General features: G+C 57.7%; 2 protein-coding genes across 14 annotated transcripts in view; one reads left to right on the plus strand and one right to left on the minus strand.

Annotated features, from left to right (window-relative positions):
* Nucleotides 1-6,305, plus strand: part of IL34 (interleukin 34) — a 59,587-nt gene extending 53,282 nt beyond the window's left edge. For 2 of the 11 annotated variants that reach the window (XM_072731564.1, XM_072731565.1), the window contains exons 3-8: nucleotides 1,485-1,618; nucleotides 2,627-2,704; nucleotides 2,985-3,146; nucleotides 4,726-4,782; nucleotides 5,308-5,443; nucleotides 5,683-6,305. In XM_072731564.1, the coding sequence (XP_072587665.1) occupies nucleotides 1,485-1,618; nucleotides 2,627-2,704; nucleotides 2,985-3,146; nucleotides 4,726-4,782; nucleotides 5,308-5,443; nucleotides 5,683-5,855 (740 nt within the window). In that variant the 3' untranslated portion in view covers nucleotides 5,856-6,305. Of the gene's footprint in view, nucleotides 1-964; nucleotides 1,205-1,484; nucleotides 1,619-2,626; nucleotides 2,705-2,984; nucleotides 3,147-4,725; nucleotides 4,783-5,307; nucleotides 5,444-5,682 lie in introns of those variants that run through there. The other 9 variants (XM_026011641.2, XM_072731567.1, XM_072731568.1 and 6 more) reach the window with 7 other exon arrangements.
* Nucleotides 6,306-6,745: 440 nt separating this feature from the next.
* MTSS2 (MTSS I-BAR domain containing 2) lies at nucleotides 6,746-27,981 on the minus strand. Of its 3 annotated transcripts, none has more exons than XM_072731558.1 (14): nucleotides 27,791-27,980; nucleotides 23,197-23,258; nucleotides 23,032-23,105; nucleotides 22,178-22,262; nucleotides 21,995-22,086; nucleotides 21,837-21,911; nucleotides 20,465-20,622; nucleotides 19,936-20,043; nucleotides 18,989-19,086; nucleotides 17,283-17,409; nucleotides 10,788-10,862; nucleotides 10,286-10,462; nucleotides 9,959-10,124; nucleotides 6,746-9,877 (listed from the first exon to the last, which is right to left on the minus strand). In XM_072731558.1, exons 1-14 carry the CDS (start codon nucleotides 27,857-27,859, stop codon nucleotides 9,129-9,131), a joined length of 2,115 nt encoding a protein of 704 aa, XP_072587659.1. In that variant the 5' UTR covers nucleotides 27,860-27,980; the 3' UTR covers nucleotides 6,746-9,128. The 3 variants fall into 3 exon arrangements, with proteins under 3 accessions (XP_072587659.1, XP_072587657.1, XP_072587658.1); XM_072731556.1 differs by having other exon boundaries at nucleotides 17,283-17,505; XM_072731557.1 differs by lacking the exon at nucleotides 10,788-10,862 and having other exon boundaries at nucleotides 17,283-17,505; nucleotides 27,791-27,981.
* Between the last annotated feature and the right edge of the window lie 11 nt (nucleotides 27,982-27,992).

A 27,992-nucleotide genomic window follows, 5' to 3' on the forward strand; every position in this document is an offset into this window, starting at 1 on the left:
AAATAAGTAAAATCTTAAAAAAAAAAAAAAAAGACTTTACTAGGCATGTCGTGAGTACTTTTCCTGTCACATAAGCATATCATAAACATTCTTTGACAATGTGGTTTGTATTGGCTTCAGTCATTAATGAACATCGGGGCCATTTACATATTTTCACTATTATTAAAGAGAATAATACTGCCACGGCACTCTTTGTCCACACAAATCTTTTGGTGATGACTCTCTTGTTTTCCTTCAGGTTTGCCCTTGAAATGAATTTAATGGGTCAAAAGATGCGAAGTTTTTAAATTTTTTTTAAAAAAGTCTGAGAGAGTGAGGCAGAGAGGGACAGAGGGAAAGTCCCAACCAGACTCCCTGATGAGAGTGGAGCCCAATGCTGGGCTCGCTCTCCCAACCCTGAGGTCAGGACCTGAACTGAAGCCAAGAGTCAGATGCTTAACCCCCTGCACTAGCCAGATGGGTCAAAGGATGAGAATTTTTAAGGCTTAATGGGTCAAAAGGTTTGGACATTAAGTTCACTAATAATAAAAATTGCCAGATTGCTTTCCAGGATAAGAGCACCTGCCTCACTCCTTTGCCAGAACCAAGTGTTAGGAAAAAGAAAAAGAATCCCCCCTCCCCCCACAACTTTCCATTTTGATACGTGAAACATGGCATCTGATTGTTTATTTATTTTTAATTTTTTTTTCATCTGATTGTTTTAATATTATTTCTTTACCTCTATTGGTGAGTTTGATTTTTTTGGATACGTTTCCTGCCCATCTATGTTCTCTTTCTGCTCCGATCAGTTGGACTGTTGTTCAGAATTCTTCTAAGTGTGTTGGGTTCCGGGCAATCACAAAAGCTGTGTTTAAAGTCCCAGCGCCCCCCAGCGGTGAAGGCTGGTAATGCCTGGGAGGCGGAGCTCGTTGGCAGGCAGGCGGGCAGGCAGGCGGGCAGGCGGGCGGGCAGGCGGGCAGGGCCCAGATTCCCAGGACGAGCACTTCGTCAAGGCTGTGGTGATTCGCGCGTCTGAGAGGGATGCCAAGATCCGTTAGAGCAGGGAGGATAATGGTTCCCAACAGTCACCTGTAGAGCTGGAACGAGCATCCCTATCTTCTGAACCCCCAGATGAAAACGCAGAGCCAGGCTTTGAGGACGCTCCCGCCCCAGATGGGGAGGGGGCTGAGGCTGCCCCGGGCAGGGGGCTGTGCCTCCCCCTCGGGTGGGAGTGTGGGGAGGGGGAGACCGGACGCTAACCTCGGGGTGTGACTGCCGGGGTGCTGGGCCGGCCGGGGCCAGGGGCGCGGGCAGGACGGCTCCTGCTCACCTGGCCTTGCTGGGTCTGAGCCTGGAGCCAGGGCAAGCACTGGAGGTGGTGGCAAGGCCTCCGCGGGGCTCTGGGAGGGCTCGCGGGGAAAGGGAGGGCACACGCACAGCTTTGCACACGCGGGGCACGGGAGGTGGCGGGGTGCTCATGCGTTCCTCTTGCGCACGGTCCGCAGATCTCGGGCTCCTCCTTGGCATGGCCTTGGGGAACCAGGGTTTGGAGATGTGGCCCTTGACCCAGAACGAGGAGTGTGCCGTCACCGGCTTCCTGCGCGACAAGCTGCAGTACAGGAACCGCCTTCAGTACATGGTAACTGTGCAGGCAGCGCCCTGTCCCCCTTCCCAGGCTCTGGGCTCTCAGGGCGCAGGCCTTGGGCGCCCCTCCTCTGTCGCCTCAGTCCTGAGCCCCCTGGCGCCTTTCTCCTCCTTTCCCACCGCACGCCCCTGTACCTGGCCCCCACACACTGTCCCCTCTCCTGCCAGCCAACCCGGAGGCCTCCACCCCTGCTGCTCGGTCTGACCTTTGACCCCACCTCCACAGGGCACTCACCCCGCATTGCGTGAATGGGTTCCGGGAAGCCTTGGGGGAACTCCAGGAGCTTATTAGCAGAGCAGATAAGGACCTAGAAATTGGACCGCGCACCTCTGTGTAGGGTAGAGGAGCCTGGGCCCTGAGGCTCTGGCAGCCTGCCGGTCTTCTTTCTTTTCTTTTTTTCTTTTCTTTTCTTTTCTTTTCTTTTCTTTTCTTTTCTTTTCTTTTCTTTTCTTTCTTTTCTTTTTCTTTCCTTTCTTTTCTTTCTTCTTTATTTCTTTTTCCTTTCCTTTCCTTTCCTTTCCTTTCCTTTCCTTCCTTCTTCCTTCCTTCTTCCTTCCTTCCTTCCTCTCAGCTTTACTGAGATGTAATTCATATACCATACTATTCACCTGTTTATGTGTATAGCTCAGTGGTTTTTAGGATATTGGCAGAGCTCTGCAACCAGCACTGTAATAGGTTCAGAGTAATCTTACTTAAAATAGTCTTCCTCACCTCCAACGAATATACTTCTTTTGGGGTAGTAGGTCCCTCGAACACTTCTCGGCCTGAAGTTTCCGCCATCATAGGAACTCCATGTTTTGTCTCAGCCTGGGTCCCAGGGGAAAGAGAGCTGTCATTGTCCTGGCGGGGAGCCGAGTGCATATTCTCTATGGAAGGCCACCTCTGCCATCAAAGGGCTGGTCCTTGGTCTTCTCCTCCTACATCAAGTTGTCTGGGAGTTGGGGGGACCTGTCTGAGCCATTGCTGACTCTGACCTCATGGTTTGTTCTTGTACTTCCCCAGAAACACTACTTCCCCATCAACTACAGGGTCAGCGTGCCTTATGAGGGGGTGCTCAGAATGGCCAACATCACCAGGCTGGTGAGAACCCGTCCTGGGCTGGGGACCTCTGCCTCCTGGGACACCCCACGGACCCAGCCCAAGGCACACTGGCCTCGCCAGTCCTGTTGCCAGGGGCCTTTCCCAGCTCTGCAAGCAAGCCTGCCCTTGGTGTCGGCCCAGGGGTGCTCCGTGCCCACAGTGGACGCCTGTGGTCTGCTCTTGTTGTGGGGACAAGTTGGGTGGGGGTGGTCAGGGTGATGGCAGGAAGGGCCCAGAGCCCCGTGTCTGTGGGCTTTAATGATTTCTCCTGTCCCCACAGCAGAGGGCCCGAGTCAGCCAGCAGGAGCTGCGCTATCTGTGGGTCTGGGTGAGCCTCAGTGCTACTGAGTCGGTGCAGGAAGTACTGCTTGAGGGCCACCCATCCTGGAAGTACCTGGAGGACGTACATACGCTGCTGCTGGATGTGCAGCAGAGCCTGACGGTGAGCTGTGCAGAGGTGCAGGTGGGCAGGTTGTGTTTGCGTGTTTGTGTGGTGGCTGAGGATTGTTGAGGGAAGAGGAAAACACACAGAAAGTTTCAGCATGTCCCGAAGGGAGAGAGAAATGAGAGGAAGAGATGGCCAGTGCCTAGTGGGCGGCCTGGGCTGGAGGACTCCTGCCCTTCAGGAGCCTCAGGATGTTCCAGGCTCTGTCTCTTGCTCTGTGATCCTGGGCAAGTCACTGAAGCCAGCCAAAGGAACTCTAAAAGTTCCTTTCGGGGGAGAGGGGAGGAGGCATGAATAGGTGGAGTGATGAAAACAGGAGGTTTTTAGGGTAATGAAGCTTTTCTGTAGACACCGTAAACGCCTCCTTTGTCGAAGTCCATAGCACGTACACCACCAAGAGTGAGCCCTAATGTAAACTATGGACTTCAAATAATAACAATAATGATAATAAGGTTCCTGAAGTTTGCCTGCCCAGCAGGGTTGATCTGAGGCCTCAGGGATGTGTCCTTTGAAAAGCCTGCAGAGTCAGGTCACAAGATCAGTGTGAGCCCGTGCAGGCCACGTGCGTTCTGCAGGACACCCCCCCACACCCCGGTTTTGCCCTACTCCCCGATGCTAGCCATCCTCAGGAGCCTGCCCCGGGGAGCTGTGAGCTGTGGAGGGGACCAGGGTTTAGGAGCTCACCGCTGCTGGGAGTTCTGGGGACGCTTTGGTTTGGGCAAAGGCTTAGAGGCCCACTGGTCTCCTTCATGGCTCTTGTGCCCGAGGGCCGTGTAAGCTGGATCTGACCTCGACAGACAGGTTTGTATCCTTGGTTTTCCTCGAGAGAGCCTGACCCTGAGTTCTTAAGAGCTGTCCACGAGGTTGTGAGTGGGCTGAGGCCTGCCCCCCACCATGCCGCCCCAGGCTGTTCAGATTTAACCAGCGTTAAGTCTGTCTTCTTTCTCATGGAGTTAATGGCCTGTGACTCCATTTGGGCTCCAAATACACCCAGTGTCTGCTGGGGAGTGGGCCATGGGGACAGACCCCTTCTTCCTTCCACCACACTCGCTTCTCTTTCCAAGCCTTTGTAGACTGGCTTTTCAGGGTTGCTGTGACAAATTGCCAGTAACTGGTGGCATGAAACAATTGAAATTCTTCTGCCCCAGGCCTGGAGGACAGACACCCGCACTCAGGATATCAGCAAGGCCATGCTCTCTTGGAAGGCTCTAGGGAGGAAAGGCCCATCCTGCCTCTTCCAGCTTCTGCTGGCTCTACTGTTGTTGGCTTGTGGCCACGTCACTCCAGCCTCTGCTTCCACCCTCACACGGCCTTTCCCTCTTGTGTCCTCTTACAAGGACACCAGTCATTGGAGTAGGGCCCAACCCTAAATTCAAATTGATCTCATCTGGAGATGCGTAAGGACATCTGCAAATATGTTTCCTAATGGGGTCCTATTCACAGGTACCAGGGTTGGACACAGCTTTTTTGAAGGGGGATCAGGGTCACACAATTCAACCCAGTACATTACCTTAGGGAAGGTCTTGTCCTGGCTCAGGCCCCACATTTCCTTCCTATGCCGTATCTCTTGCAACAGCTCTGGCCCCCTGCTCGGTCCCCCACTGTGCCTGCCTGCTCCCCTGCGGTGCTCCCTGTAAGTACCACGGAGAGACGCACCTTGAGCTTGGTGCCTGAGACTGGCCTGGCCCGTGTGCCTTGCACCTACGTGCCTCACGATACGACCCTCAGGAGGGTCCTTGGGTCTTGCTCCTTGCAGGCAGTGGAGACCTTTGAATCCTGAAGGACAGTCTCCCCAGGCCAGGACTCCCTGTGTGGTGCTGGTGGCAGGGCCTGGGCTAGAACAGCAAAGATGCCCCCTACTTCCCTATGTCCTCGCCTGCTCCCTGCAATCATTTTTCCTAAGATGGAAATAGAGGAGCCTCTGTGTTGGGCTTGGGTAAGGGGCATCAAGGGGGGACCCTCTCAGGAAGGTTGGCGCCTGCAGGCAGGAGACAAATTACCCTCCTGGTCACAGGAAGTCCCCTTCCTCCCTGGTTTGCGCAGCTCCAAGCAGGGCAGCCTCCAGGGTTCTCCTGGGATGTGGCCCTATCTCTTCACTGGTATTGAGGGGCAGGGGTGGTGGTGATGCCCCAGGTCCTGATGGTCTCCTCCCTTCCAGGATGTGGAGGTCGGCCCCAAGGTGGAAGCGGTAGTGTCACTCCTGAGTGCCCCGAGGCTGAGCCTGAAGCTGGTGCGACCCAAAGCCCTCCTGGACAACTGCTTCCGGGTCATGGAACTGCTGTACTGTTCTTGCTGTAAGGAGCGAGCGGATGGGGCTGGGGCAGGACACCGGCCTTCTGAGCCTGGATCACTGAGCAGAGCCAGGACCCTCCTGGGCACTCAGCTCCCCAGGGCTCTAGGGCATTTCTGAAAGCCAAGATGGGCCCTGGGTACAGGAGCACGAACAACATGGCTTGGTCTGAGGACGAGGGGGGCTGCTGACCACTCCTGCAGCCTTTTGTTTTTTGTTTTTTTTCTCTCCTGTCCCCTGCAGGTAAACAGAGTTCTGTCCTAAACTGGCAGGACTGTGAGGTGCCGAGCCCTCAGCACCACAGCCCAGAGCCCTCATCGCAGTGCGTGGCTGCCCAGCTGTACCCCCTGTCCCAGTCGCCGCCTATCTCCCTGCCCCGCTCCCCAGGATCCAAGCCTGGAGCCCCAGCTCCGTGAAGGTGCTGAGGGTGCAGGCAGAGGCCTGTTGCCCCGGGCGGCCAGTGGGGCGATCTGTGTGGGGCAACTCGAGGTGCTCCCGCGGTTAGGTTGAGCCGGAGACTTGTCTGGGCGGTGGTGGGGAGCCCTCTCTTGGGGGAGGAACCCTCAGGAGAGTGTTTTTCCTTTGAGGGGTATTCGGTGCCTAAGAAGGGCCCAGTCTCCCATTCGGTACCTCATGTGGTCTCACCTGGAGCAGCAGGGGTCTGGGCCACCTGAAGGTGCGCAGAGCTCTCTACGCCTTCCTGCGCCGCCCGGAGGTGGTGCTGAGCTGCGTGTCTCCGGTGGCCGCAGAGGCAAGACCTGTGCCGGGTGGGCGGGGGCGAGACGGGAGAGGGCAGCGCCACACACCACATCTTGCCACAGTGGATGCTCTTCCAGTTTCTATTTTCTATTAAACACTTGCTTGTTTTGGTTTGGTTTGGTTTGCATCCGCGAAGGTGAACCGCAGAGGGCCGAGAGCCCCTCCACGGCCTCCTTGCTCCAGTCGGCTCCGGCTGGCCCGATGGTAGGATCCAGGAGACCTGGGGCCCGGGTCTGAAGAGTTGGATTTGGAATGGGTGAAGCCTTAGCCTGGGGGCCTAGAAATGGTGTTTGAGGGACTTGCTCCCAGACCTGCCCTCCTCAGTGCCTCCTGGCCGCCCCCCTGGCTCCGCCTGGCTACCCCAAGACAGCCTCCTGGGCAGGGACAGAGGAATTCAAAGGCATAGGTCCCGGCGCGAGACCTGGCCGCCCCTGCCCCTGGCCCACGGAGCCCGGGCTCCCAGGGTGCCCCTGCCCCAGGCCGGGGCGCCGGGGCTGCCGCAGGGGGCTGGGGAGCAGCCCTGGAGGAAGCCAGGCGGAGGCAAGGGTGTTAATTACAGTACAACTTTATTAATACTGGAATCTTCACAGTGCATTTGTTACTTGTAGCAGTGACTATTTAAATCGAGGGGAGGGCGGGGTGGAGGGGCAGGGAGGAGAGGATCATTTATCCAAAAAACGGACAGAAAGAAAAGAAACAAAATGGGTCAGATGGGATGGGGCTGGGTGAGGAGGGGTGGAGGGAAGAAAGGGTGAGTAGGAGCCAAGAGGGGAGACTCGGGTGGGGAAATAAATTAAAAAAAGGAACAAGTTAACAGCACCAGAAAAGTTACTTCAGTCAAAAGACGCTTTTGAAAAGAATATTTCTCTGTACAAAAATGAAAAAAAAAAAAAAAAACGTAAAGAAGTCCCCCAAACCAAAGTTTGTGATGTGGGATGGTTGGCTCGGATCCCAAGGGGGTGGGCCTAAGAGGTGGTCACTAACTGGGAGATAGGTGGTCAGGGGGATGGAGGAGTTATGTACACCCTGGGATGGCTTGGAGGGGAGGAGGCATGAGCCTGGGGGCCCCTCCTCGGGCCTCCCAAGCCACCCCCCCACCCTACCCCCCACCACTCCTTACCCTGCTCACATCACACATCCTGCATCTTCCTCCCTCAGCCCACCGGGGTAAAGACCAGCACAGCCCTTCGGGGAGGGGCAGTGCAAACCCCCCACACCCCCGCGGCTCCTTACACCGGCCACCTGCTCTCCCGGCGCTCCAGGCCTTCCCGCACCTGGGCCCTCTCTCCAGGTGCCCTAACCCGGGCTCTCAGGTTGGTCTGAGCATTCAGCAAGGCTGTTCTCAGACCTAGCAACTTACAGAAACCATTCTCCATCTGTGCTTGGGGAGCCCGGGGGGCTCCATCCACTCAGGAGCATCCTTGGTTCCCCAGACCTGCCTGGCCGCCTTGCTTGGATCCCAGTTCCCTGCAGAACTACCAGGAGCTCCAGCCTGGCGCTGACTCAGACCCAACCCCACCCCATCCAGACCAGGAAAAGCCTGCTCTCCTGACCCCGGGGGGCCTGTGGTCCTGCTGCCCTCCGAGCCCGGCCACCCTCTCTGCTGGCCTGCAGGACAACAGGAAGCCCTACACTCGCCCTAGACTCACCTGCTTCTACCTGCTGCTTAGAGTTGGTGGGACTCGGTAAATGGAGGGGAGGGCACCCCCACCCTGCACCCACCGCCAGCACAGGACTGGAGGCCGGGGGGACTGCGCCGGGATGGCATCTCCTCTGGCAACAGAGAGTCAAAGCCAATCTCCCCGGATCACACCTCACCCCCATCCAAGCGGTCGTGCTGGAGGCCGCACCTTGGCCCTCCCCAACCTTATTTTGGCTTTGCTCCAGAAACTGGAGGAAAAAACAACTACCCCCTGGCTTTGGGGAAGCCAATTTGGCCCTCCTCCTCCGGCCATGGGCCCACCGGGCCACTGTGAGGACCCCTTCTCCCTCAGGCACTCTCGGACACCCTGTACTGTCCACCCTGTCCCCACACATAGTCCTTGTCCAGTCAGCTCTATTTTATTATTATATTCATAAAATAACCCCCCATACCCTCTACAGCTCCAGCCCCTAGCCCCAAAGGTGGCCGAAACCGTGACCAAAGTGCCACCAGAGTTACAGTCTCATCTGAAAGCAGCTCCCGGAGGGCTGGCCAGATGACTGTCAGGCCTCTGGATCCCTCCCCACTGCCCTGCTCTCAACCTCAGCCACGCACTTCAGCGTCCATGGCCTCCTCCACACAGTTCCCCAGGATTTAACTTGGGGCCCTGGGCCTGTGGGCCGCATTCCCCCCACAGCAGGGTGGACCTTCCCACCTCAATCTGTGCTCCCCACCCAAAAGCCATTTTGTGTAGCTTCAGTCAAATCTGACACCTTGGCCCGACTGGGCGCCTGGCCCCTCCACAGACAGCCTGCCTCCCTGACTGAGGGGAGCCTGGGAGAGGAGAGAAGGGAGGAGAGAGGAGCCCGGCCAGGGGCGGGGGGCGGGGGGGGGGCGGCTGGCATTCAGGAGAAGCTGGGCCTGGTCGCCTAAGCTGCGGCCCTAGGGCCCAGACCGGGGCGCACTGAGACAGGGAGAGGCAGGGCCTTGGAAGAGGAAGAGGAGGGCAGAGCAGGCAAGAGACGTAAAAAACAGGCTCCAAATCCAGTTCAAGGCCTGTAGGCTCAGAGCTGGCGAGCTGTGTTAAAGAAGTCACTTCCCGTTTAAGTACTGAAATCCAAGACACGTGTCTTTCCATCCAGTGGCTTTGCCTCATGTGACTTAAAAAACAAAAAACCGAAAGCTTGCCTGGGTCTGCTCTCCACGCTGTGCCTTCGCTCTGAGCCTCTGCTGTTCACCAGCCAGGCCACCGGCCTCTCCAGGGGCCAGAGGGCGGAGGGTGGCGCCATCACAAGATGCGCGGCGCCGACCTGTCGTTGGTGACGGTCCTGCGGAGCCGCACCCCGCGGCGGATGGCCACCAGCATGTCTTCGGCGGGGGGGTCACCGGCGGCGGCGGGGGGCGGGCTGGGCGTCTCCTCGGCGGGGGCGGCCAGGGCGGAGGGGAAGGGGAACTGGCCCTCGCCCAGGGCGTGGGCGCCCGCCACCAGCTCCCCGAGCTTCTCCACCAGGCTGTGCCGGTTGGCGGCCAGCTGCTGCTGCTGCTCGTCGTCGTCCCCCGCCAGCCCCGCGTAGCCGGCCGCCTCGGGGGCCGGGCTGGCCCAGGCCGTGTTGGGCAGGCTCAGCCTCTTGGGCGAGGCCTTGGCCAGGTCCGGCGCCAGGGGCGAGGCGGCCTCGTCGCTGTAGAAGACGCACTCCTCGCTGCCCGCCCGCGTGGGCCCCGAGTAGCCGGGGGAGTCGGGCACCGTGGGCGTCTTCACGGGCACGATGGGCGGCCGGATGGGGATGGGGCCGGCGCTGGAGAGCGCGCGGCGCACGGCGGGCTTGGTGGACGGCGTGCGGCGGATGGTGGCCACGCCGGGGGGTGCGCCCGAGGCGCTGGGCAGCCCCGCCGTGGAGGCCGGCCGCTTGGTCTGGATCAGGCGGCGGTAGTTCTGGGCGATGTTGCTATTGCGGGGGATGGTGGAGGACTTGTCGAACTCGGCCGGGCCCTCGCCGTCCGCGTCTCCGTTCACGGAGTAGCAGTCATAGTCGGAGCCTGAGGGCACGGGAGGCGGTGGGCCAGGGCCGGGGCCGCGAAGGCCCGGTGACCCGGCCCGGCCCCGGCCCCAGGGCCTACCTTGGGAGGGGATGGTGTCCTCAGAGCACGACGGCGTGGTGGTCTGCGTGCTGTAGCCGCTGGAATACTGCAGCGAGTCCCGGCTGCTCTTCTGGTGCTCCAGGCTCAGGCCGCGGGTCAGCACCATGGCCAGGTCGCTGGCTGCCGGGGACACCTCCTCACCGTGCTGGGGGTGGGAAGACTGCAGGCTGAAGCCGGCTCCCGGCTGGCCCCCCTCAGCCCAGATTCCGGGGGCTCCTGCCGGGTGGACAGGGGCCGGCCGGAGACCACTTCCCTGGGAGTGAAGGTGGGGCCCCGGGCTGGGCCACCAGGGGAGCGGGCACCTACCTTGGCTGCGATCGTGGCAGGGGACATGCGGGGTCGTGGGGCCTCCTCCCCACTGGGGCCCAGGGTGCCCCCGCTGGCCAGGCCTGGCTCTGTGTCTCGGGGGTGCTCGGCCCGGTCCTTCCTCCGCTGCAGGCTGGTGCCTGAGGGCTGTTCGTGGGGGCCCGCCTTGGCCCAGTCCTGCAAGGTGTGGCAGACAGGTCAGGGGGCCCTTGGCCCTGCGTCCTCGGTGAAGGATCCCCTCATTACAGTTGAGGTTCAGGGTTTTCAGACCCACACGGGGCCTCAGGCTCATGATCGTGGCCAAGGGCAGAGAATGGAGGACGCCATGACCTCTCAGTCCCTCCAGGCCCGGGGTAGGAAGGCACGTCTGGGAGGGAAAGATGGTGTTGGGAATGGCTGCAGGTGTGCCCAGGCAGCTCCTCCTGGGGGAGCAGGCACTGTGTGCACCCCCCGGGGTAGACCCTGGGCCCTCCCTGCATCCCACACAGGCAGGAGCACTGACCGAAGTGGGGGAGCTGCACTCGCTAACGGACTGGCACGTTTCCGAGGCCTCTGAGGACGCGGAGCTGGAGGACTTCTGCCATGCGGGGGCGGGCGGGGAGGCCACGAGGAGAGGAGAGAACAGAGCTGGTCACAGCACCGGCATGCAGCACGGCGTTCCGCTTTGGTGCCCCACCCGCCACCCTGCGAGCATCTGCAGCAGACCTCAGCACCCCGAGCGCACGCCACGGGCACCGACCAACCCCGTGGCCTGGCCCAGGAGCCACAGGTTGTGAGGCTGAATGGCAGGACTCGCAGCTGACGGCCTGGATGTGGTGGGCAAGGGAAAGACACTAGGGAGGGCAGCGGGGTTGACAGTGTCCCTGTCATGTCAGAAGGGCCGGCTTGCAGGAAGGAAAGAGCCCAGAGTTCCATCCTGAGCTCCCTGTTAGGTATCTACACACAGATTGTGATTAGGTAACCGCATTTACATGTCTGGAGTTTAGGGAGAAGACAAGGTTGGAGCCACCGATTAACAGCCATGCGACAGAGTAAGGTCACTTCAGCAACAAGGGCAGTTAGAAGGTTCAAGGACCTCAGGCATGCCCATGCTCAGCGGCTGAGAAGAAAAGGAAGGTCCAGCAAAGGAGAGGAACAAGTAGCTGCCAGAGAAGTGGGAAGAAAACCACAAGCAGATGATGTCACAGAACTTGGAAGGACCTACCATGTGGAGGAGGGACAGTTAGTTAGTGGTGCTGATGTTATGGGGGATCCTTCAGATGAGGGCAAAGAGGCATCCCTGGAGACCTCGAGAACCGTTTCACAGAATGGTGGGGGGAGAAGATCATTTTTGAGTCTACCAAGTGTGCAGGGGAGACTCCTGCTCCGGGTAGTAGGTGGCCTGGGAAGCCCCCAACTCAAAAGAAGACAGAGGAATGAAGACAAAAGCAGCCAGGGTAGACACAGGGCCATGAAGGCTTCCTAGGGCACACAATGAGTGCGGGACAGTGGTTGGGAGACCGGGCAAGGGGCAACGTGGGGGGCTTGCCCTGTGATGGCCCGGACTAAGCCAGGGTACCTGGAAAGGATCCATTATTAGTAGCACGTCTGCCCTGCCAAATTCTCCATATTCTCCTTAATTTAGACCCCCAGATTTTTTTTTTACAGTTTATGATGAACCAAGATCACCAAAATAAAAGGAAACAAAGTACCATAGGCGAGGATTCAGATGAAATATGAAAATTTGGATTTTTACCAATATAATTGTTAAAGCCAACAAAAAACAAGGGAAAAGCATTTGGAACACTCAGTGGAAAAATTCAAAGTTAGTTCATGAACAAACAAACTAGGGATAGAAAAGAGCTTCCTTAGTCTGATAATAAGGAATATCTACAAAAATATCAATGTATTTCCCTCTGAGAGTGGGGAAAAAGATAAGGATGCCCATGATCACCATTTCTGCTCAGTACTGAAAATCCTAGCAGGGCGGTAAGGTGAGAAAAAGTAGCAGAAAGCAAAAGGATTGGAAAGGAAGAAAAAAGTGGTCATTACTTATAAAAGATAGGACTGTCACATATATAGAATACTCAAAAGAATCTACAAGTATTAGAAATAAGTGGTTTTAATAAATGTGAGTGTAAGGTCAATATACCAAAGAAAAAAAATCAAATTTCCAGCAGCCAAGAAACAAAATACCTCCTCAAAAGCCAATAGAATTTAAAATAGCATCAATAGAGGTGCCTGGTTGGCTCAGTTGGTTGGACATCTGACTCTTGATTTCAGCTCAGGTTAAGATCTCAGAGTTGTGGGTCAAGCCCCACGTTGGGCTCCAAGCTCAGCATTGAGTCTACTTTTCCCTCTCTCTCTGTGCCTCCCCCGGTCACTCCCTCTTTTTCAAATAAATAAATAAATAAATAAATAAATAAATAAATAAATAAAACCACCAATAAACATCAAATACTCAGGAAAAAAATACCAATGATAGATGTGCAAGATCTTTACATGCAAACTACAAAACATTACCAAGAGAAGGAAAAGCCGAAATAAATGGAGAGATGTGAGCAATCCCTAGTCAAAACCCCAGGAGTTGCTGTTACTGTTTTTTTTTTTTTGTTTTTTTTTTTTTAATGGAAACTGACAAGCAGACATTAAAACTCAAGGAATTTCTAAGGGCCAAAAGTAGACAAGGTGATACTGAAGAATAACAAAGATGGAAAACTTTAGTTACCACATATCAAAATTTTGTATAGTTACATATTAAGGCGGTATAGTATTGGTATGAGAACACAAGTTAACCAGCAGAACAGAATACAAACTCCAAAAATAGCTACAGGCATGTAGATAACACCTGATTTATAACTGAGGCAACACTGTAGTGCAAGAGGGGAAAGATGGTCTTTTCAATAAATCACCAATTAGATATCTGTGTGGAATAACAACCCCTACTTCAAATCACACATGTGCACGTGTACACATGCGCGCGCACACAATCAGTTCCTGATGAGCTGCACATCTAAATGAAAAAGGTAAAAAGGCTTTTTGAGGAAAATATCTTTGTGACCTTGGAGTAGACAAATATATCTCAGGCCAAAAAGAGCACGATTAAAAAAAATGAATAAACTGGACAAACGATGTCCACTAAAATTAAGAATTTTAGATCATTAAGAAATCCATTAAGAGAGTAAAAAGGGAACCCACAGAAACAGAGAAGATCTCAGATGAAGTAGTTGTATCCATAAAATATAAGAAGTTCTCAGAATCAGGAAGCAAACAACCCAGTAGAAAATGGGCAGAAATTTGAATAGGTCCTTCATAAAAGAGGACAGCCCAGTGGCCTTCAGAAGTATGAACAGATGTTCGACCTCATTCCTCGTTAGGGAAGTGCAAATTAAAAAAATACAGGGCACTACCACTATCCACCCTCTAGAATGGCTAAAATGAAAAAGATGCAAAATACCCGGGGTTGGTGAGGATGAGGAACAATATGATGTCGTTGTGGTATTCTTGTCAGAAATCCATGACCTCAATCTAATTATGGGAAGACACTAGACATACCCAAACTGCGAAATGTTCTACAAGATACCTGATTGGTAGTCTTCAAGAGCATCAAAGTCATGAAAGAAGGACTGAAGAATCACTACAGATTGGAGAAGCTGAAAGAGATATAACAACTAAAGGTGACCTGGGGTCCAGCCCTGGATCCTGCACTCCTGGATCAGAAGAGGGAAGTTATGAGAAAACTGGCAAAATTTGAAAAAAGACTATCCACACATGCCGGTGTTTGTTCCTGGTTTGGTAGCTACATAAGGGGTTAACATTAGGGGAGGTTTGGGAGCAGCCAGTGGGAATTCTGTACTTTTTGCAACTTGTCTACAAGTCCGAAATTACTTTATTTTATTTTATTTTTTTTTCCGAAATTACTTTAAAATAACAAGTTAGAAACGAGCCTCAATGGAGAGGTTAAATTGCTGTTAACAGACAGAAAAGGAAACTGGAAGACAGACCTGAATAAATGATCCAGAACATTGTACAGAGAAGTGAGGGGATGGAAACTGTGAGAATTAAGAGAAGACACAGAAGGATAGATGAGGAGGTCTGATAACACACGGAATTGGAATCTCAGAGGGAAAGAATAGAAAGGACGAATGTAGGAATACAGAAATAATGCCTGAAAATTTCCAGAACATGTGAAAGACATGAATACACAGATATAGGAATATAAACATATCAAATGAGGCTAAAAACAAATCTGCAACTAGACACAAACTGAAGAGCCAAGATCTTAAAAGTGATCAGGGAGCAAAGTAAGCTCACTCATGAAGGGCAACAAAATCTGGCGGACGGCAGACCTCTCAACCGACAACGGAAGTGAGAACACAGTGGAAAAATACCTTCAAAGTCTGGAGAGGGAATGACTGTCATCTCAGAATTGTGTCCTTGGCCAAACTTTCAAGAAAGATAACAAAATGAAACATGTTTACAGATAAACAAAAACCAAGAATTTACTACTACTACAGATCTGTTTTTTTTTTTTTTTTAAGATTTATTTATTCATGAGAGAGAGAGAGAGAGAGAGAGAGAGAGGCAGAGACACAGGCAGAGGGAGAAGCAGGCTCCATGCAGGGGGCTGGATGTGGGAATCGATCCCAGGTCTCCAGGATCAGGCCCTGGGCTGAAGGCAGCGCTAAACCACTGAGCCACCCGGGGCTGCCCTACAGATCTATTCTAATAGACCTTCCAGGGCAGCCCCTGTGGCGCAGCGGTTTAGTGCCGCCTGCAGCCCGGGGTGTGATCCTGGAGGCCCGGGATCGAGACCCACGTCGGGCTCCCTGCGTGGAGCCTGCTTCTCCCTCTGCCTGTGTCTCTGCCTCTCTCTTCTCTCTCTCTCTGTGTCTCTACGAATAAATAAATTTAAAAAATCTTAAAAAAAATAAAGTTAAAAAAAAAAAGAATTTCTAAAGGATATATTTCAGAAAGAAGGAAGATTTGAGGTGCAAGAAAAAATGATGAACAAAAAAAATGTGTAAACATATGGATAAATCTAGACAAATGCTATGTGTAGGAAATGATAGTGAAATTAAGAAGAAAAGTGTCATTTGTGAGTGTTACCAAAAAAGTAGAGATAACGTATAATAGCTTATAAGTTGGGAGGAAGTGAGTGACTAAGTTAAAATATTTATTAATGTTTTTGAATTATTCAGAAGGTGAGCCTGTGTAAGGATGCATGGTAAAATTTCAAAGTACCCTGTAAAAGAAAAGAAATAGAATACAATTTATAATCTAGTAGGGAGGAATGAACGGGAAGAAGAAAACAATCGAATGGCAAGGGAAGAGACAAAAGAGGCACAGAAAAAGCAGAATGAATAAAAAGACAGAAGAAGTCCAAATAAGTCCGTAATCGTAATAAATATAAGTGGACTAAGAATACGGATTAAAAGATAGAGATTGTCAGACTGGATAAGAGAAAATCTGGACATCTGTTGTTTATAAGAGACTCATCTAAAACATACAAATATAGTGAGTTTAAGAGCAAAGAAGTGGGAAATGGTAATATAAATCTTGAACAGAACACAGCTGAAATAGCTGTAGTAACATAAAACAGACTTTAAGATAGAAAGCATTATAAGGAACAGAGGATCAACTACATCATGTTAGAAGATTCAATCCACTATGAAAAGCTGACATTTTAAACTTGTATGCATTTAATAAAACAGTCTCAAAATATATACAGCAAGCATGGATAGAACTATATGGGAGAAATGAACAAATCTAAAAATTTTCAGTCATAAGATAGGTGAAGCAGATAGGAGTCAATGGGAAATGAGGCGGAGATGTTTAGTGTGGAAAAATCTTTTAAGAAGTTCTGTTGTGAAGGATACTAGGTGGCTGGAGGATAACCTGGGAGGAAGGGAGGGCTTTTTTTTTTTTTTCCTTTTTAAAAATTTAAATTCAACTTGCCAACATAAAGTATCATCCCAGTGCTCATCCCATCAAGTGCCCTCCTTAGTGCCCACACCCAGTCACCCCCTCCACCCTCGGCACCCTCCCCTTCGGCAACCCTTTGTTTCCCAGAGTTAGGAGTCTCTCGTGGTTTGTCTTCCTCTCTAATTTTTCCCCACTCAGTTTCCCTCCTTTCTCTTATAGTCAGAAGGGAGGGCTTTTAAGATGCATGATACAGGACACCTGGGTGGCTCAGCGGTTGAGCGTCTCTGCCTTTGGCTCAGGGTGTGATCTGGGGCTGGGGATCAGTCCCACATCCGGCTCCATGCAGGGAGCCTGCTTCTCCCGTTGTCTGTGTTTTTGCCTCTCTCTCTGTGCCTCTCATGAATAAATAAAATCTTAAAAACAAAAGTAAGATCCATGATACTAGAGCTTGTGTGTATACTGATGGGAATGAGCCAGCACAGGGAGAGAGACTAGAAGTGTAATGGGGACATCCTTGAGCAAAAAAACCAGGAGAAGATAAAATACCCAGCCCAAATGGGGTACTAGCCCTGGTGGGGAGGAGTAGCAGGCTGGATCCTAATGCAGTCGCTCCTGACACCCTCAGGATAGCCTCCTGGGCAGGTGGCTCGACTTCCCTTTGCCTTCTACTGGGCTCCCTCTGTTTGCCCATTTCACTGAGGCTGGAGGATCCGCGCCTGCATCTGAGGAGGTTCACGGGCCAGTCTCTGGGCTCAGCATGAGCTGGCCCAAGTGTACAGAAGCAGGAGGATGTCCTGGGGCTCCCGGGGATGCCTCCCATGGCCAGCCACCCCATCACAGTAAGCCTTTGTGGGAGGAGAGTCACAAAGGATCAGAGCTACTAAGCTGTCCCCTCGGGGCTCCCCCCCCCCCCACTGGGAGAAGGCAGTAGGTAAGGAACCAGGGAATGGTGAGGAAGGGGAGCCACAGAAGCCCCCTGCTGACACTGCTGAGGCAGATGCTGGCCACTCTAAAACCTTCACCTCTCCTCAGCCAGGGTGGTCCCCAGTGAGGTGGTCCTGGGGACCTCCAGGCCCTGCAGATGCCTCCTCACCTGGCTGGTGATGTCTGAAGGCATTGGTGAGGGGGGCTTGGAGTAGGTGGCATCCTGGGAGACGAAGCCAGAGTCGTGGGAGGAGACGCTGGAGAGGCGGGCGGCGGCGGTGGCTGGCTGTGCCAGGCTGCGGTAGCGACAGGTGGAACTGGGTGAGTATGTTTGGGCACCCCCGGGCCACGGGGCTCCGCCACCCTTGGCACTGCTACCGCTGCTGGGGGCACTGGGGGGAGCGAGGGAGGGGGTACAGCAGCCAGATACAGGGGTACAGGGAGACACAAGGGTGTGTATGGAGGGGAGGGTGACAGACAAGGGTGGAAGAAAGAGGTGAGGGGCAAAGGAAGGAAAAGATAAAGTCAGACTACAAGTCCTGAGATTTAGGTGCCACAGAAGAGTTGGGTTGTGGGATGGGGGTGGGGCCCAGGCAGGGAACAGCCCCCAAGAGCTGGCCCAGTACCTGCCCTCGGAGCACCCCAGAATTCCAGGGCATTCTCAGGGCCGAGCAGTCACTTTGCTTCCTACTTTGCCATTAAGAACAGCAGGCCTTATGTTGGTGATGGGGAAACTGAGTCCCTAAGTGTCAAAGCTTGTCCCAGTTGGGCTAGAACCTAACACAGGTCTGACTGTTTCTGGACTGCCTCCGCAAAGTCTGATCTTTGCCGTCAAACCCTAACTGGATACCTAGGATGTGGTGATGGTTTGTGTGGGTCCTGGACCCACCACTGTCCTCACCCCCTCCGCCCCCCTTCAGTGTGTCAAGTCCTCCGTAGCTCACGTCCTCTGTGCAACCACTTCACTCTCGGGCAACGAAGGCTGCCTTCTTTTTGAACATGATCCTGAAGCTACTCAGCCACCACCCTTGGTCACAGGTGTCCTCTGCAACCCTCCCTGCTGTGATGGACACCTACCCGGTCGTCCAACAAACCCTAGCCCTCCTTCCTCTACAGGAGCTGCTGATGGCCGTGCCTGGCTTACCTCTCGTGCCCAGATGCTCAGCCAGAGGTGGTTCTGGGGAAAGGGAGCCTGGGACAGAGGAGCCTCCCCCAATAGGGGGGGAACTCGCCCTGTGCTCACTGCCCTCTTGCCCAAGGAACCTTGAATCTTAAATGTCTCCTCCAAATCCTGCCCTGATGCCAGCCCTGGAGGCCTCCCTGATCCTGGGGCTGGGCGGTGACTGAATGAGACTCCGGGGCCAGGGTTCAGCCTGAGGCATCGGCTGGAAACCAGCCAGGCTGGAGTGTCCCTTTCCTTGTGGCCTCAGCACATGTTCCCAGAAGTGTCTGTGCCCCTCCCTCCTGTGTCTTAAGTCCTTACTGTCCTCCACCCGTACTGACTTTGCTGGATTGGGCAGAGCCGGAGAGTGAAATGCTGGGACCCCGTGCCTCAATTTCCCCTTCAGTGAAACGGAGACCATGGTGGGGTGAGGATTCAATGAAGAAAAGGCATAAAGCATTTAGTGTGGCAACTGGCACACAGTGACTGCTCCCTAAATGAAGCTGCTCCTGCCCGCTTCCTGCTACCACATGCCTGTGCTGGCAGCAGCCTGGAGATGGGGGTACGTGTCCTCTACACTGGCAAATTCCTCCGTGACGTAGTTGTGTGAATCCTGGGGCCCTGAAGCAATTCTCAATGCAGCTTGGCTGGGAGCTTCCCCATCCCCCCTAGGGTCCCCCTGCCTCCTCCGCCTCCGTCAACCCTGCACTGACCTGCACATGCTGGACTTCCGTGAGCCAGAGCCGCTGGGCGACGACGGGGGGGTCTGGTAGGACCAGCTATAGTCTGAGCCCTTCAGGTCTTTGATCACCTGGAGAGGGACGAGGGTGGGGGTCATGAGAGGCGGCCCTGCTCTGCAGAGTGCCTTATCGTTTTCTGGGGGACCCCACAGAGGACTGGTAGGGCCAGAGGCCCCCCACTCTCTTCCCTAATGAGAGCCAAGCCCCAGGATACCTTGCAGGGGAGTCTGAAGGTGGGGGTGAGGGTGGAGCATCAGGAGAGACTCCTCCCTCTCGGCTTCTCAAGGATGCTGTCCCCTCCTGGGCCAGGCAGGGGATATGGGAGAACCAGTGTCCCTGGGGACTCACTGGCAGGGGAGCCAAGACAGTGATCATGAGAGTCAAATCCTGGCACTGTTGAGCCCCTTGGGCAAGTTCCTGGAACCGCACTGAACCTGCTTTCTCCCGTGAAGTACAGCGAGTCCTCCTGTCTTGTAGGCCACGGGGTGGTTCACTGGGATGGCCGCGGAAAGTGCTCAGCAGAGGGCTGGGCACATGGGAAGGGCCTAGCGAGGGCGACGCCCCGGACCTGTTGGGTGGAACTGACCCTAGTGCAATGGGCGCACAGTGCTGAGCCGAGCAGGGTGGCCTGTGTGCCTGAGTCTAGGGGAGGGGACAGGTTCTGGGTGTGGATGACTGGCAGGCATCACCAGGTCTGGGGCTCACTGGGGTGGAGCCTGGGGGCAGAGGTGGGGTAAAGCCCCATGGGACCTCTGCCCATGTGCTCTCAGATTGAGGCCCCCACCCTCACCTGGGCAGGTGCTCCTGGGTGTCCCACAGCATGTCTGGGGACATGTCTGGTCCTCTGTCCTCTTTTTTCCTCCACTGTCCCCAGCCAATGGCAAGCTGCCCCCTCCACGGCCCTAGCTCCAGGACGATACCTGCTCGCTGGCGGGGGGCAGCTTGTGTGGTTCCGCGGTCAGCACCACTAGGTCATCGATGATGCCCTGCAGGTGGGTGATCTCTCCCAGCATGGTCAGCTCGCCGTTCTGAGGAAGCAGCAGGTGAGGCCCACCGGCCCGGCCCCTGTCCCCCTGCCCCCGGAGGAATGGGCCTCCCCTAGCCTCTCCTCTCTCACCCACCACTGCTTGGGTCTGGCAGAGGTTGGAACTGGACACTCTGGGGCTAGTGTGACCATCTGTCCAGACCAAATGAGTGCATCATGGGCTACGAGACCTGTCTGTGGGCTATGAGCACGTGGACCCAGCTACCTATCACTGAGAAGTGGCCTTTCTCGGAGCTCAAGTGGTCAGCCCAGCCCACGGTCAAGTGGCTGGGGCCTCTGAGTCACCCAGAACCCCCACCAGTGGTCCCCAAATTCTGATTCTTGGGATTTCCTGAGATTCTTGGAGACCCTCCCACTAGCACAACCGTGGGGCTGCTCAGAACACCTGACTTTGAGGGACCCACCACCACAGGCTGCAGGAAAGTGATGAAGGTGCAGAAGCGCCCGCGCTCCTCGATCAGGGCCCGGCGCACCGCCTGCTTCTCTGTTTCCTCCAGCAGCAGGTACATGTCGTTGACGTCCTGCAGGGCGCTGTCCAGCTGTGGCTGCAGGTCTCCTTTCCCTGGAAGGGTTGGGAGGAGAGGCCGCGCTGGGGATGCCAGCCTGGCTCCGGGCCTGAGGTGCTGTCCCTGGCCGTGGGGCTGGGGACCGGGGAGAGTGGCCAGGACTCTGGGGCTTGTGCAGGGGCTGGTCCCAGAGCAGGCAGAGAGGATAGACAGACACACACACACACAGGAAAGACACCAAAGCTGCAAAGCCACCTGGGACCTGGGAGCAGGTGTGCTCAGGTGAGTCCAGTAGGGGCCTCCTCAGCTGAGCCTTCCACCCTCAGGATACCCTCACTGCCCATGGACCAGCAACCCCTCACCTGACAGGGTACAGGGAGAGGGTGAGGGCTGGACAAAGTAGAGCCTGGGGCTCAGCTGTGGGCCAGGCCACTGAGGGGCATGGGGGTCAGGAGAGCTAGGGGCTGGGCCCCCAGGGGGGGGAAAGGGCTGTCTCGGTGGGGGCTCCCACTCAGCTCAGGGAGTGATGCATAAGGACAGCAACGGCGACACAGAGAAGCAGCGAGAGAGACAGAGAGAAGCAAGAGGATGATGTAGAGATGGTGAGACAGGAAGTAAGAAGGCGACAGGTGATTGGGCAGGCCTGGTGGGAGCGGGGCAGCCAGGGCCTATGCCCCCCCAAACCCCCCCGCCCCGTCCAAGCCCTCTTGGCCTGGCAGACTGACCCAGCAGTGGCCTGGGACTCTTCCCTGGCCAGGGGCCCCCAGGGCCCCAGGGGGACTGTGCCCCAGGCCCCTCCCTCGCTGGACCGACCGCCTTCCTCGCTCCTCCTTGGCTTGGAGAGGCTCCTTCCAATGGCCCTGAGCTGGGGGAGACAGACAAATGGGACAAGGACGGGAGGAGCAGCTGGAGGGATGGACATTTGACTTACCAAGTAGCTCTACAGGAAGGATGTGGGAGGAGGAGAGGAGGAGAGACAGAGAAAGAAAGAATGTGTGAAAGACAGCCGGATGGAAAGAGCCACTCCTGGGGCAGGGGTGTGGGTGCCTGGGCCTATTGGGCCTCCTGCTGCCTCCCTGAGAGGGGAGGGCCTGGGCCAGGTCTGGGGTGCAGGGAGGCTCCCTCTGTCCCACCCAGTGGGTTGGAGGGTCCTGGGTCCAGGAGAGGGCCCCTCCAGCCAGGATGACGCCCTGGGATGCCCCATGGGGTGTGGGGTATGTGGAGCAGGGCCTTGTGGGGCTACGCTTCCATGGGCCACTGTGGGCTCTACCTTTGCGTGCTTTCTTCTGCAGCTTCAGCGTGTCTGAAGACTTTTTCTTGATCTCATGCCGGGCTCGTTTATACTCTGTGCACGGGGTGAAAGAGGAGCGCTATGATGGGGGGTTCTGCACGACGGGGACAGTAAGGCCGCCCGAGCCCAGGGCCCACCTTTCGCGTGGTCCTTGTCCAGCTGGTTGGCCGACTTCTTCCAGTCCTCGATGCGCTCTTGCAGCGGGTTGATGAGGCTCTCCAGCAGCGCGCTGCGGTGGGACGGGACGGGAGGGTCAGGGCCACCAACCGGGTGTCCCCGGCCCCCGCGCCCACCCCCTGCCGCCCGCCGCGCCCACTCACTTGGTGAACTGCCGCAGCTTGGTCTCGATGCTGCGGTGACGCATGCACATGCGCGTGAGCGCCGAGCCAATGTCCCGCGTGGCCCCTGGCGAGGCAAGCGCGCAGCGTGGGAAGGGGCCCGCCGGGGCATCCGCAGTCCCGGCGTCGGCCACGAGGGGGCGCGCCGGCCCGCGAAGGCCGCCCTCGCAGCCGCAGCCCGCGCCCCGCCCCCAGCTCCGGGCGCTCGGCGCGGCCGCGATCCTCGTCCTCCCTCCTCCGTCCTCGCCGTCCGCGCGGGGATCGGGGATGGGGATCGGGGATCGGGGATCGGATGGGTTCTCAGTACTTGCGAGGCTCCTCTGCGCTGGGGCAAGGCCCTGCCTATGCGGGCCGGGCCGCCTGTGCAGCGGCGGGTGTTCCGGGGCCGGCCCAGCGCCTCCGTGCGGGGAACCCGCGGGGGCCCAGGGGCAGGCGTGAGAGCGCGAAGCGCCCGCCGCCCGGTTCTCACCTCCCGGAGGAGCTGGGCCCCGACCTTGCTACTCGAACTCGAAGCCAACAGGGGCTCGGAGAGGTGGTGCGGAGGAGCCGCGCGGACGCCCTGCCCTGACGCTGACCTGTGGCTGGGCGCGCAGCGGGCCGCGGAGCCAGAGCGGAATCCCCCACTAACCTCCCGGTCCCTTCTCACACTCCTGCTTGCATGCCACTCGTGCTAGAGGCTCACTCCCTCCACGACCAGCCGATTCCACTAGGGAACAGAATTCAAGGCCCCGACTCTGGGCCCTGTGTCCTGTCTGTGGCTCCTACTCGGCTCAGCCTTTGCAGCCTCCACGCCCAAGCTGGGGCATACCCAACCTCCAGCCACGCCCCCTCCCCACCTCGGGTGTTGGTGGCCATGTCTGCCACTTTCTGGAAGGCATCCAAGAAGGCCACAGCAGCCAGCACAGTGGTCCTGGGGAGATGGACAGTGGGATGGTCTGTGGGTGAGGTGTCCTCTCCTCTGCCCGTCCCCTCCCCAACGGGGGCGCCCTCAGCAGCCTCACCTCAGCTGGGAATGCAGCTTCGTGGCCTTGGAGTTGAAGTCCTCCCAGATGGGGTAGGAGCTCTGCCGAGGAGATGGGAGAGGTAATGAGATTATGGAGACTGTAAGGCTTCACCTGGGCTGGGCTCCCCACATGCCTGTATCCAGATTCTGGGCAGTTTCTGAGGTCTCAGCCCTGCCCCCAGGAGAGAGGCTCCTGGGCCTTCTGGGGCTGCAGAGGCCCAAGGACAGAGCCATGGGCCCTGGGAACAGGTGCCTTTGCTCAGCCCTCCCTCCCTGACAGTCAGGAAGCCTGGCCTACTGTCCATAGCGGCCACTGTTTTGGTTCACACCCTCTCTTGGGGGAGGTGGAAGCAGTATATGGCAGGTCCTGTCTCCTGGGGGCTCCCTTGGGTTCCAGCAGGGATTCTGGGCTGAGCCGCATGAGGGGAACCGTGTCCCTCCTGACATAGGTGTAGTCCACATGGCACGAGGGCAGAGACATGGTGTGCCACCAGCAGGGCTCAGGCATGCCAGGTCTCAAGCGGGGCCTCTGCGGGCCCCCACCCTGTGGTCCGGAAGCTGCGGCCAGCCTGGCCACCCATCCATCCCAGGCCAGCCGCAGTGGCTCCCAGGCCCGGGGAGGCTGTGACTGCTGCAGGGCCCAGCCAGCCCGCCTGGGAGAGCCAGGCCCCAGGCTGAATGGGGCCTTGTGCGGCCAACAGAGCCACCTTTCTCCACCCCCGGCTCCCCTCCCCTCTTGGGGACACAGTGTGGCCTTTATCCCAGCCTGGCCCAAAGCTCTGAGTTGGGAGGGGGTTTCCTAGTAGGGAGACTGGGCTCTTGGCGACCAAGTTGTCCAGTCTGATCAAGGGGCTTTTCTGGCTAATGCGTCCTTCCATGGTGGCTGGGTCCTGGAGAAACCTCAGCCCTCGCCTGAGTGCCCTGTGGAGGCCTTGAAGCTTGAAGGGGAGCCAGAGGGCAGTAAAGTCCCAGCCCCAAAGGGCTTCTAACCCTCCCTTCTATGCAGGCTGTGGTGTGGGCTGCTGGGGAAACAGGGAATGCAGAGACCCCAGCCCTCGAGGCTCCAGAAGCAGGCTCTGCCAGACTGGAACCCAGGGGCAGGTTTGAGATGGCCTCTCCAGCGGAGGACAGCCTGTAGGGGTGGAAAGGAGACAGGACAGCTTCTGATAGCCTTAGAAACTTCCTCCCCTCCCAGCCCAGCCAGCGCTCAGGGAAAGCAAATATTTGAGTTCACACAGGCTGGAGCGGGATGGGAGAGGTGGTGGGTGGGCTGTCTCCATGTGCGCGCAGTTCAGGGTAAAGGGGCCTGGTGGGTTGTCCCTGGCAATCCCAAGGAGCTGACCCTCATCTCGGCACCCCAAAGAGTCTTCTGAAAGGTGGCACCCTGACATCACTGCAACATCTCAGCCCCGAAGCCTTGCTAAGACCTCCGGGGAAGACAATGCTGAAGATGCAGGTATCTGGGGGCAGGTGTCCTGACCCAGAGCACCTTCCCAGCCCCTGAGCAGCCTCTGTGCAGTCTCGGAGCACAAGGGACCAGGAGAAGCTGGGGACAGACAAGTTCCTACTCCATTAAAGTCCTCAGGCTGAGGTCCATTTCCCCAGCCTCTAGGCTCACTGCATCCCAGACCTTCATACTCTCAGCTCCCGGTAGGGAGGGGACGAGACAGGGCTGGGGGAGGCCAGGCCCAGGTCTTCCTCCTCCCCAGTCTCTAAGCCCGGGAGCCCACCCCCACCAGTAGGTCACATATTCAGGACCCTGGAGATGGAGAGGTGGAGGGGATGGAGCAGCCAGGGTCCAGGGGTGGGGGGAGGTCCCTGTGTTCCCCTGGGCCCCTACCCTCATCCTGGCCATGCGCTGGCTGGCAGGCTCTCAGACTGGCTTACCACCACTGGTGGCAGTGACTGCTGCCGGCCAAGGGGCTGTGGTAGCCAGGCACTGTGCGAAGCCCGTCTCTCTGTGTGAGTACGTTGGGTCTTTAGCACAGCCCCATAAAATAAATATGCCCGTCACCCTCATTCTATAGGTCAGGAGACTGAGGCTCAGGGAGATTAACTGACTTGCTCAAGGCCACCAAGTGGCAGGGGCAAGATCTGATCCCATGTCTGACTGCTCACCACACCTACTTCCAGGGGTACAGAGAGATGAGCATCTGGGCAGCAAGTGGGGAGGGGATAGGAGCACAGAGATGGGAGAAACACCCACCCTATCCCCCGGGCCTGTTACCAGAGTTGCTCAGGTGGATGGCACAGGACCCAGGGGGAGGCCCTCGGAGACTGTCTCTGACCTGGCGGTGGTTGTCGTCCCGGCATGGGCTGTGGGGGTGAGCAACCAACCCCACAATGGGATCCCAGGGACAGGGCTTTCTGGGGAATCCTGGACCAGGCCCCCTTCTGGGCCTGTTTCCTCACCTGTCACATCAGGCTGGGGGCTGTACCCACGTCACTGGGTCCTAGGGGAGACTGAAGGAGACACTGCGTGGGAAGCACTTAGCACTGTGCCCAGTGCACAGTAAGTGCTCAGTTAACGCTGGCTAACCCCACGATCCCTGCCTCTCCGCTAGAAGCCCCCCGCCCCTGCCCTGCAGCAGGGCCTATGTCTGGGCCACCTCCCCACTTTCAGGAGGAAGGCACAGTTTACAGCCCCCTTTTCTGGATGGGCCAGGGCTGAGTGGGAGGCCTCCTTCACTCCGTTGAAGGCACTTGGCCTGGTCCCGCCATCTCGGGCAAGCCCTTGCCCTCTCTGGGCTTCAGCAGGTGGCCTGGCCCCCGGTGGGCATCTGGGCTGAGTTCAACAAGGCACAGAGGCAGGGAGTCCCGACCTTGGGCCGGTGCCCTCCCCCCACCTGTCCGGCCTCCAGGTGTAGCTGAGGGAGGCCTCCCTCCTGCTCGAGTGGACGTGCTGTGCACGGGCCTCACGGGCAAGCTCAGACTCCTCAGCTCAGCCCCCTCCGTCTGGGGAAGCCCTGCTGCTTCTGTGGCTCAGATCACTGCAGCCAGAAGCTGCCCCTCAAATCCAGGTGATCACCCTCCAGGCCCAGTCCCCTGCTCTGTCCCTGTCCTGAACACAGGCGTATGTCATAGGTCCTTGGCATCACCCCGGGTGAAACCCCCACGTTGTCAGAAAATCCTGCCTCAATCTCCCGCTATGTCTCCCTCTTCCTTCTGTCTGCTCTCAAAGTTCCCTGCAAATTGCCTGGAGAGGGGGGACAGTCCTGTCCCCATCCTCCACACAGAGAAGCTGCTGCTCCCCGTAGTGTGAGCAGAGAGGCTGCCAGCGGGAGGAGGGTGCAGGAAGGTCCCAGCCCCGGGAGTAGCTGGGGGAGGGTGCTTGAGGCTGCCTGGTCCTGGGAAGGAGTCCTGCGACCAGGGCTGTGATGTCCACAGCACGGGAGGGGCTGCTGAGGGTGGAGGGGCCAGGACTCCTGACGGCTGCCCGAGGGGCACAGACGTGGCAAGGGACGGAGGTCTCAGGGGAGCACCCTATATGGGGGCGGAGGATGCCCATGTGCCGCTAATCCTGAAGTCCTGGGTGGGCATGGCCTCGGGCCCCTTCCAGGGGCAGGGGTCTGGCTGCTGCCCCCGGGGCTGTCCCCTGGCAGCGCTGGGGGCCTCGGGAAGGGCCTGCCTGGGCACCGCGGGGCCTCCTCCTGGGCCTGTGATGTGCCCGTGGGACTGTGTTGGGTACTTGGGAGAGTGTGCCGGGGTGGGGGGCGCTCAGGAGTTCACGCCGAGGGCCCACTTCTTTCCCCTGCCCCCAGAATCCTCCCCTCAGGAAGGGCAGCAGCAACGTTCCCGCCGGTCCCATCACTGGAGCGGGAAGCCCTCCCTGCCTGGTCAGCCTGGGCCAGCCCTGCCAAGCCCCGGCCTCTCCCCAGAGAGCATCTCGCTCGGCGGATCAGCGAGGCGGCTGAGGTCAGGGCCAGCCCGGCCCATCTCCTTGGTGACCTTGAGCCATTCCCAGGCCTCAGTTTCCCCTCCTAGCGAGCCAGTGGTGGGCCAAGAGTTGGCGGCCTGCTCCTGCCCGGACCTGGACCGAGGTGGTGGGGTGGATGCGGGGAGGGTGGTGCCGAAGGCCGGGCGGCCGGGCCGTCCCGAGGGGCTCCGGGAACCCCAACGTCTCCCTCCCCGCAAGGTGAGGCCAGAGGCCTGGGACACGGGGGCGGCCGGCGGGGACCGGGACCGCAGTGCCCCACCGCGGGGGCTCGAGCGCGGGGCCGCCGGCGGGGAAGGAGGCAACGGCTCTGCTTTATTATTCTTCCGGCTTTCGGCGGTGACAGCATTGTCCGGGCCCAGGGCCGCGGGGAGGCGGCGGGCGGGAGGGCGCGGAGGGTGCGGAGGGTGCGCGGAGGGTGCGGGAGGGCGCGGAGGGTGCGGGAGGGTGCGGGAGGGTGCGGGAGGGCGCGGGAGGGTGCGGGGCGGGGGCGCCGGGGCGGGGCGGGGGCGCGGGAGCAGCCTCGCCGGGACCCCGCGCCGGGACCCCCGCCCCGCCCGCCCCGCCCGCCCCGCCCGGCCCCGACCCCGACCCCGACCCCGGCCCCGGCCCCGGCCCCGACCCGGCCGGACGAGGGCACGCACGGCCGCGCGGTTACCTTCATGTCGTTGACGATGGCCTGGAAGAGCCCGCCCAGGGCGCCGCACTCCTTCTCCGCCGTCTCCATGCTCGCGGCGGGCCGGGCCGGGCCGGGCCGGGCAGGGCAGGGCAGGGGCGCTCGCTCCGAGGCGGGGCCTGCGCCTCCCGGCGGCGCTCAGCGGCGGGGCCCGGGGCGCTCGGGGGCGGCGGGCCGCGGCGGG

The sequence above is a fragment of the Vulpes vulpes genome, chromosome 12, assembly GCF_048418805.1.
Source record: "Vulpes vulpes isolate BD-2025 chromosome 12, VulVul3, whole genome shotgun sequence".
Taxonomy (NCBI): domain Eukaryota; kingdom Metazoa; phylum Chordata; class Mammalia; order Carnivora; family Canidae; genus Vulpes; species Vulpes vulpes.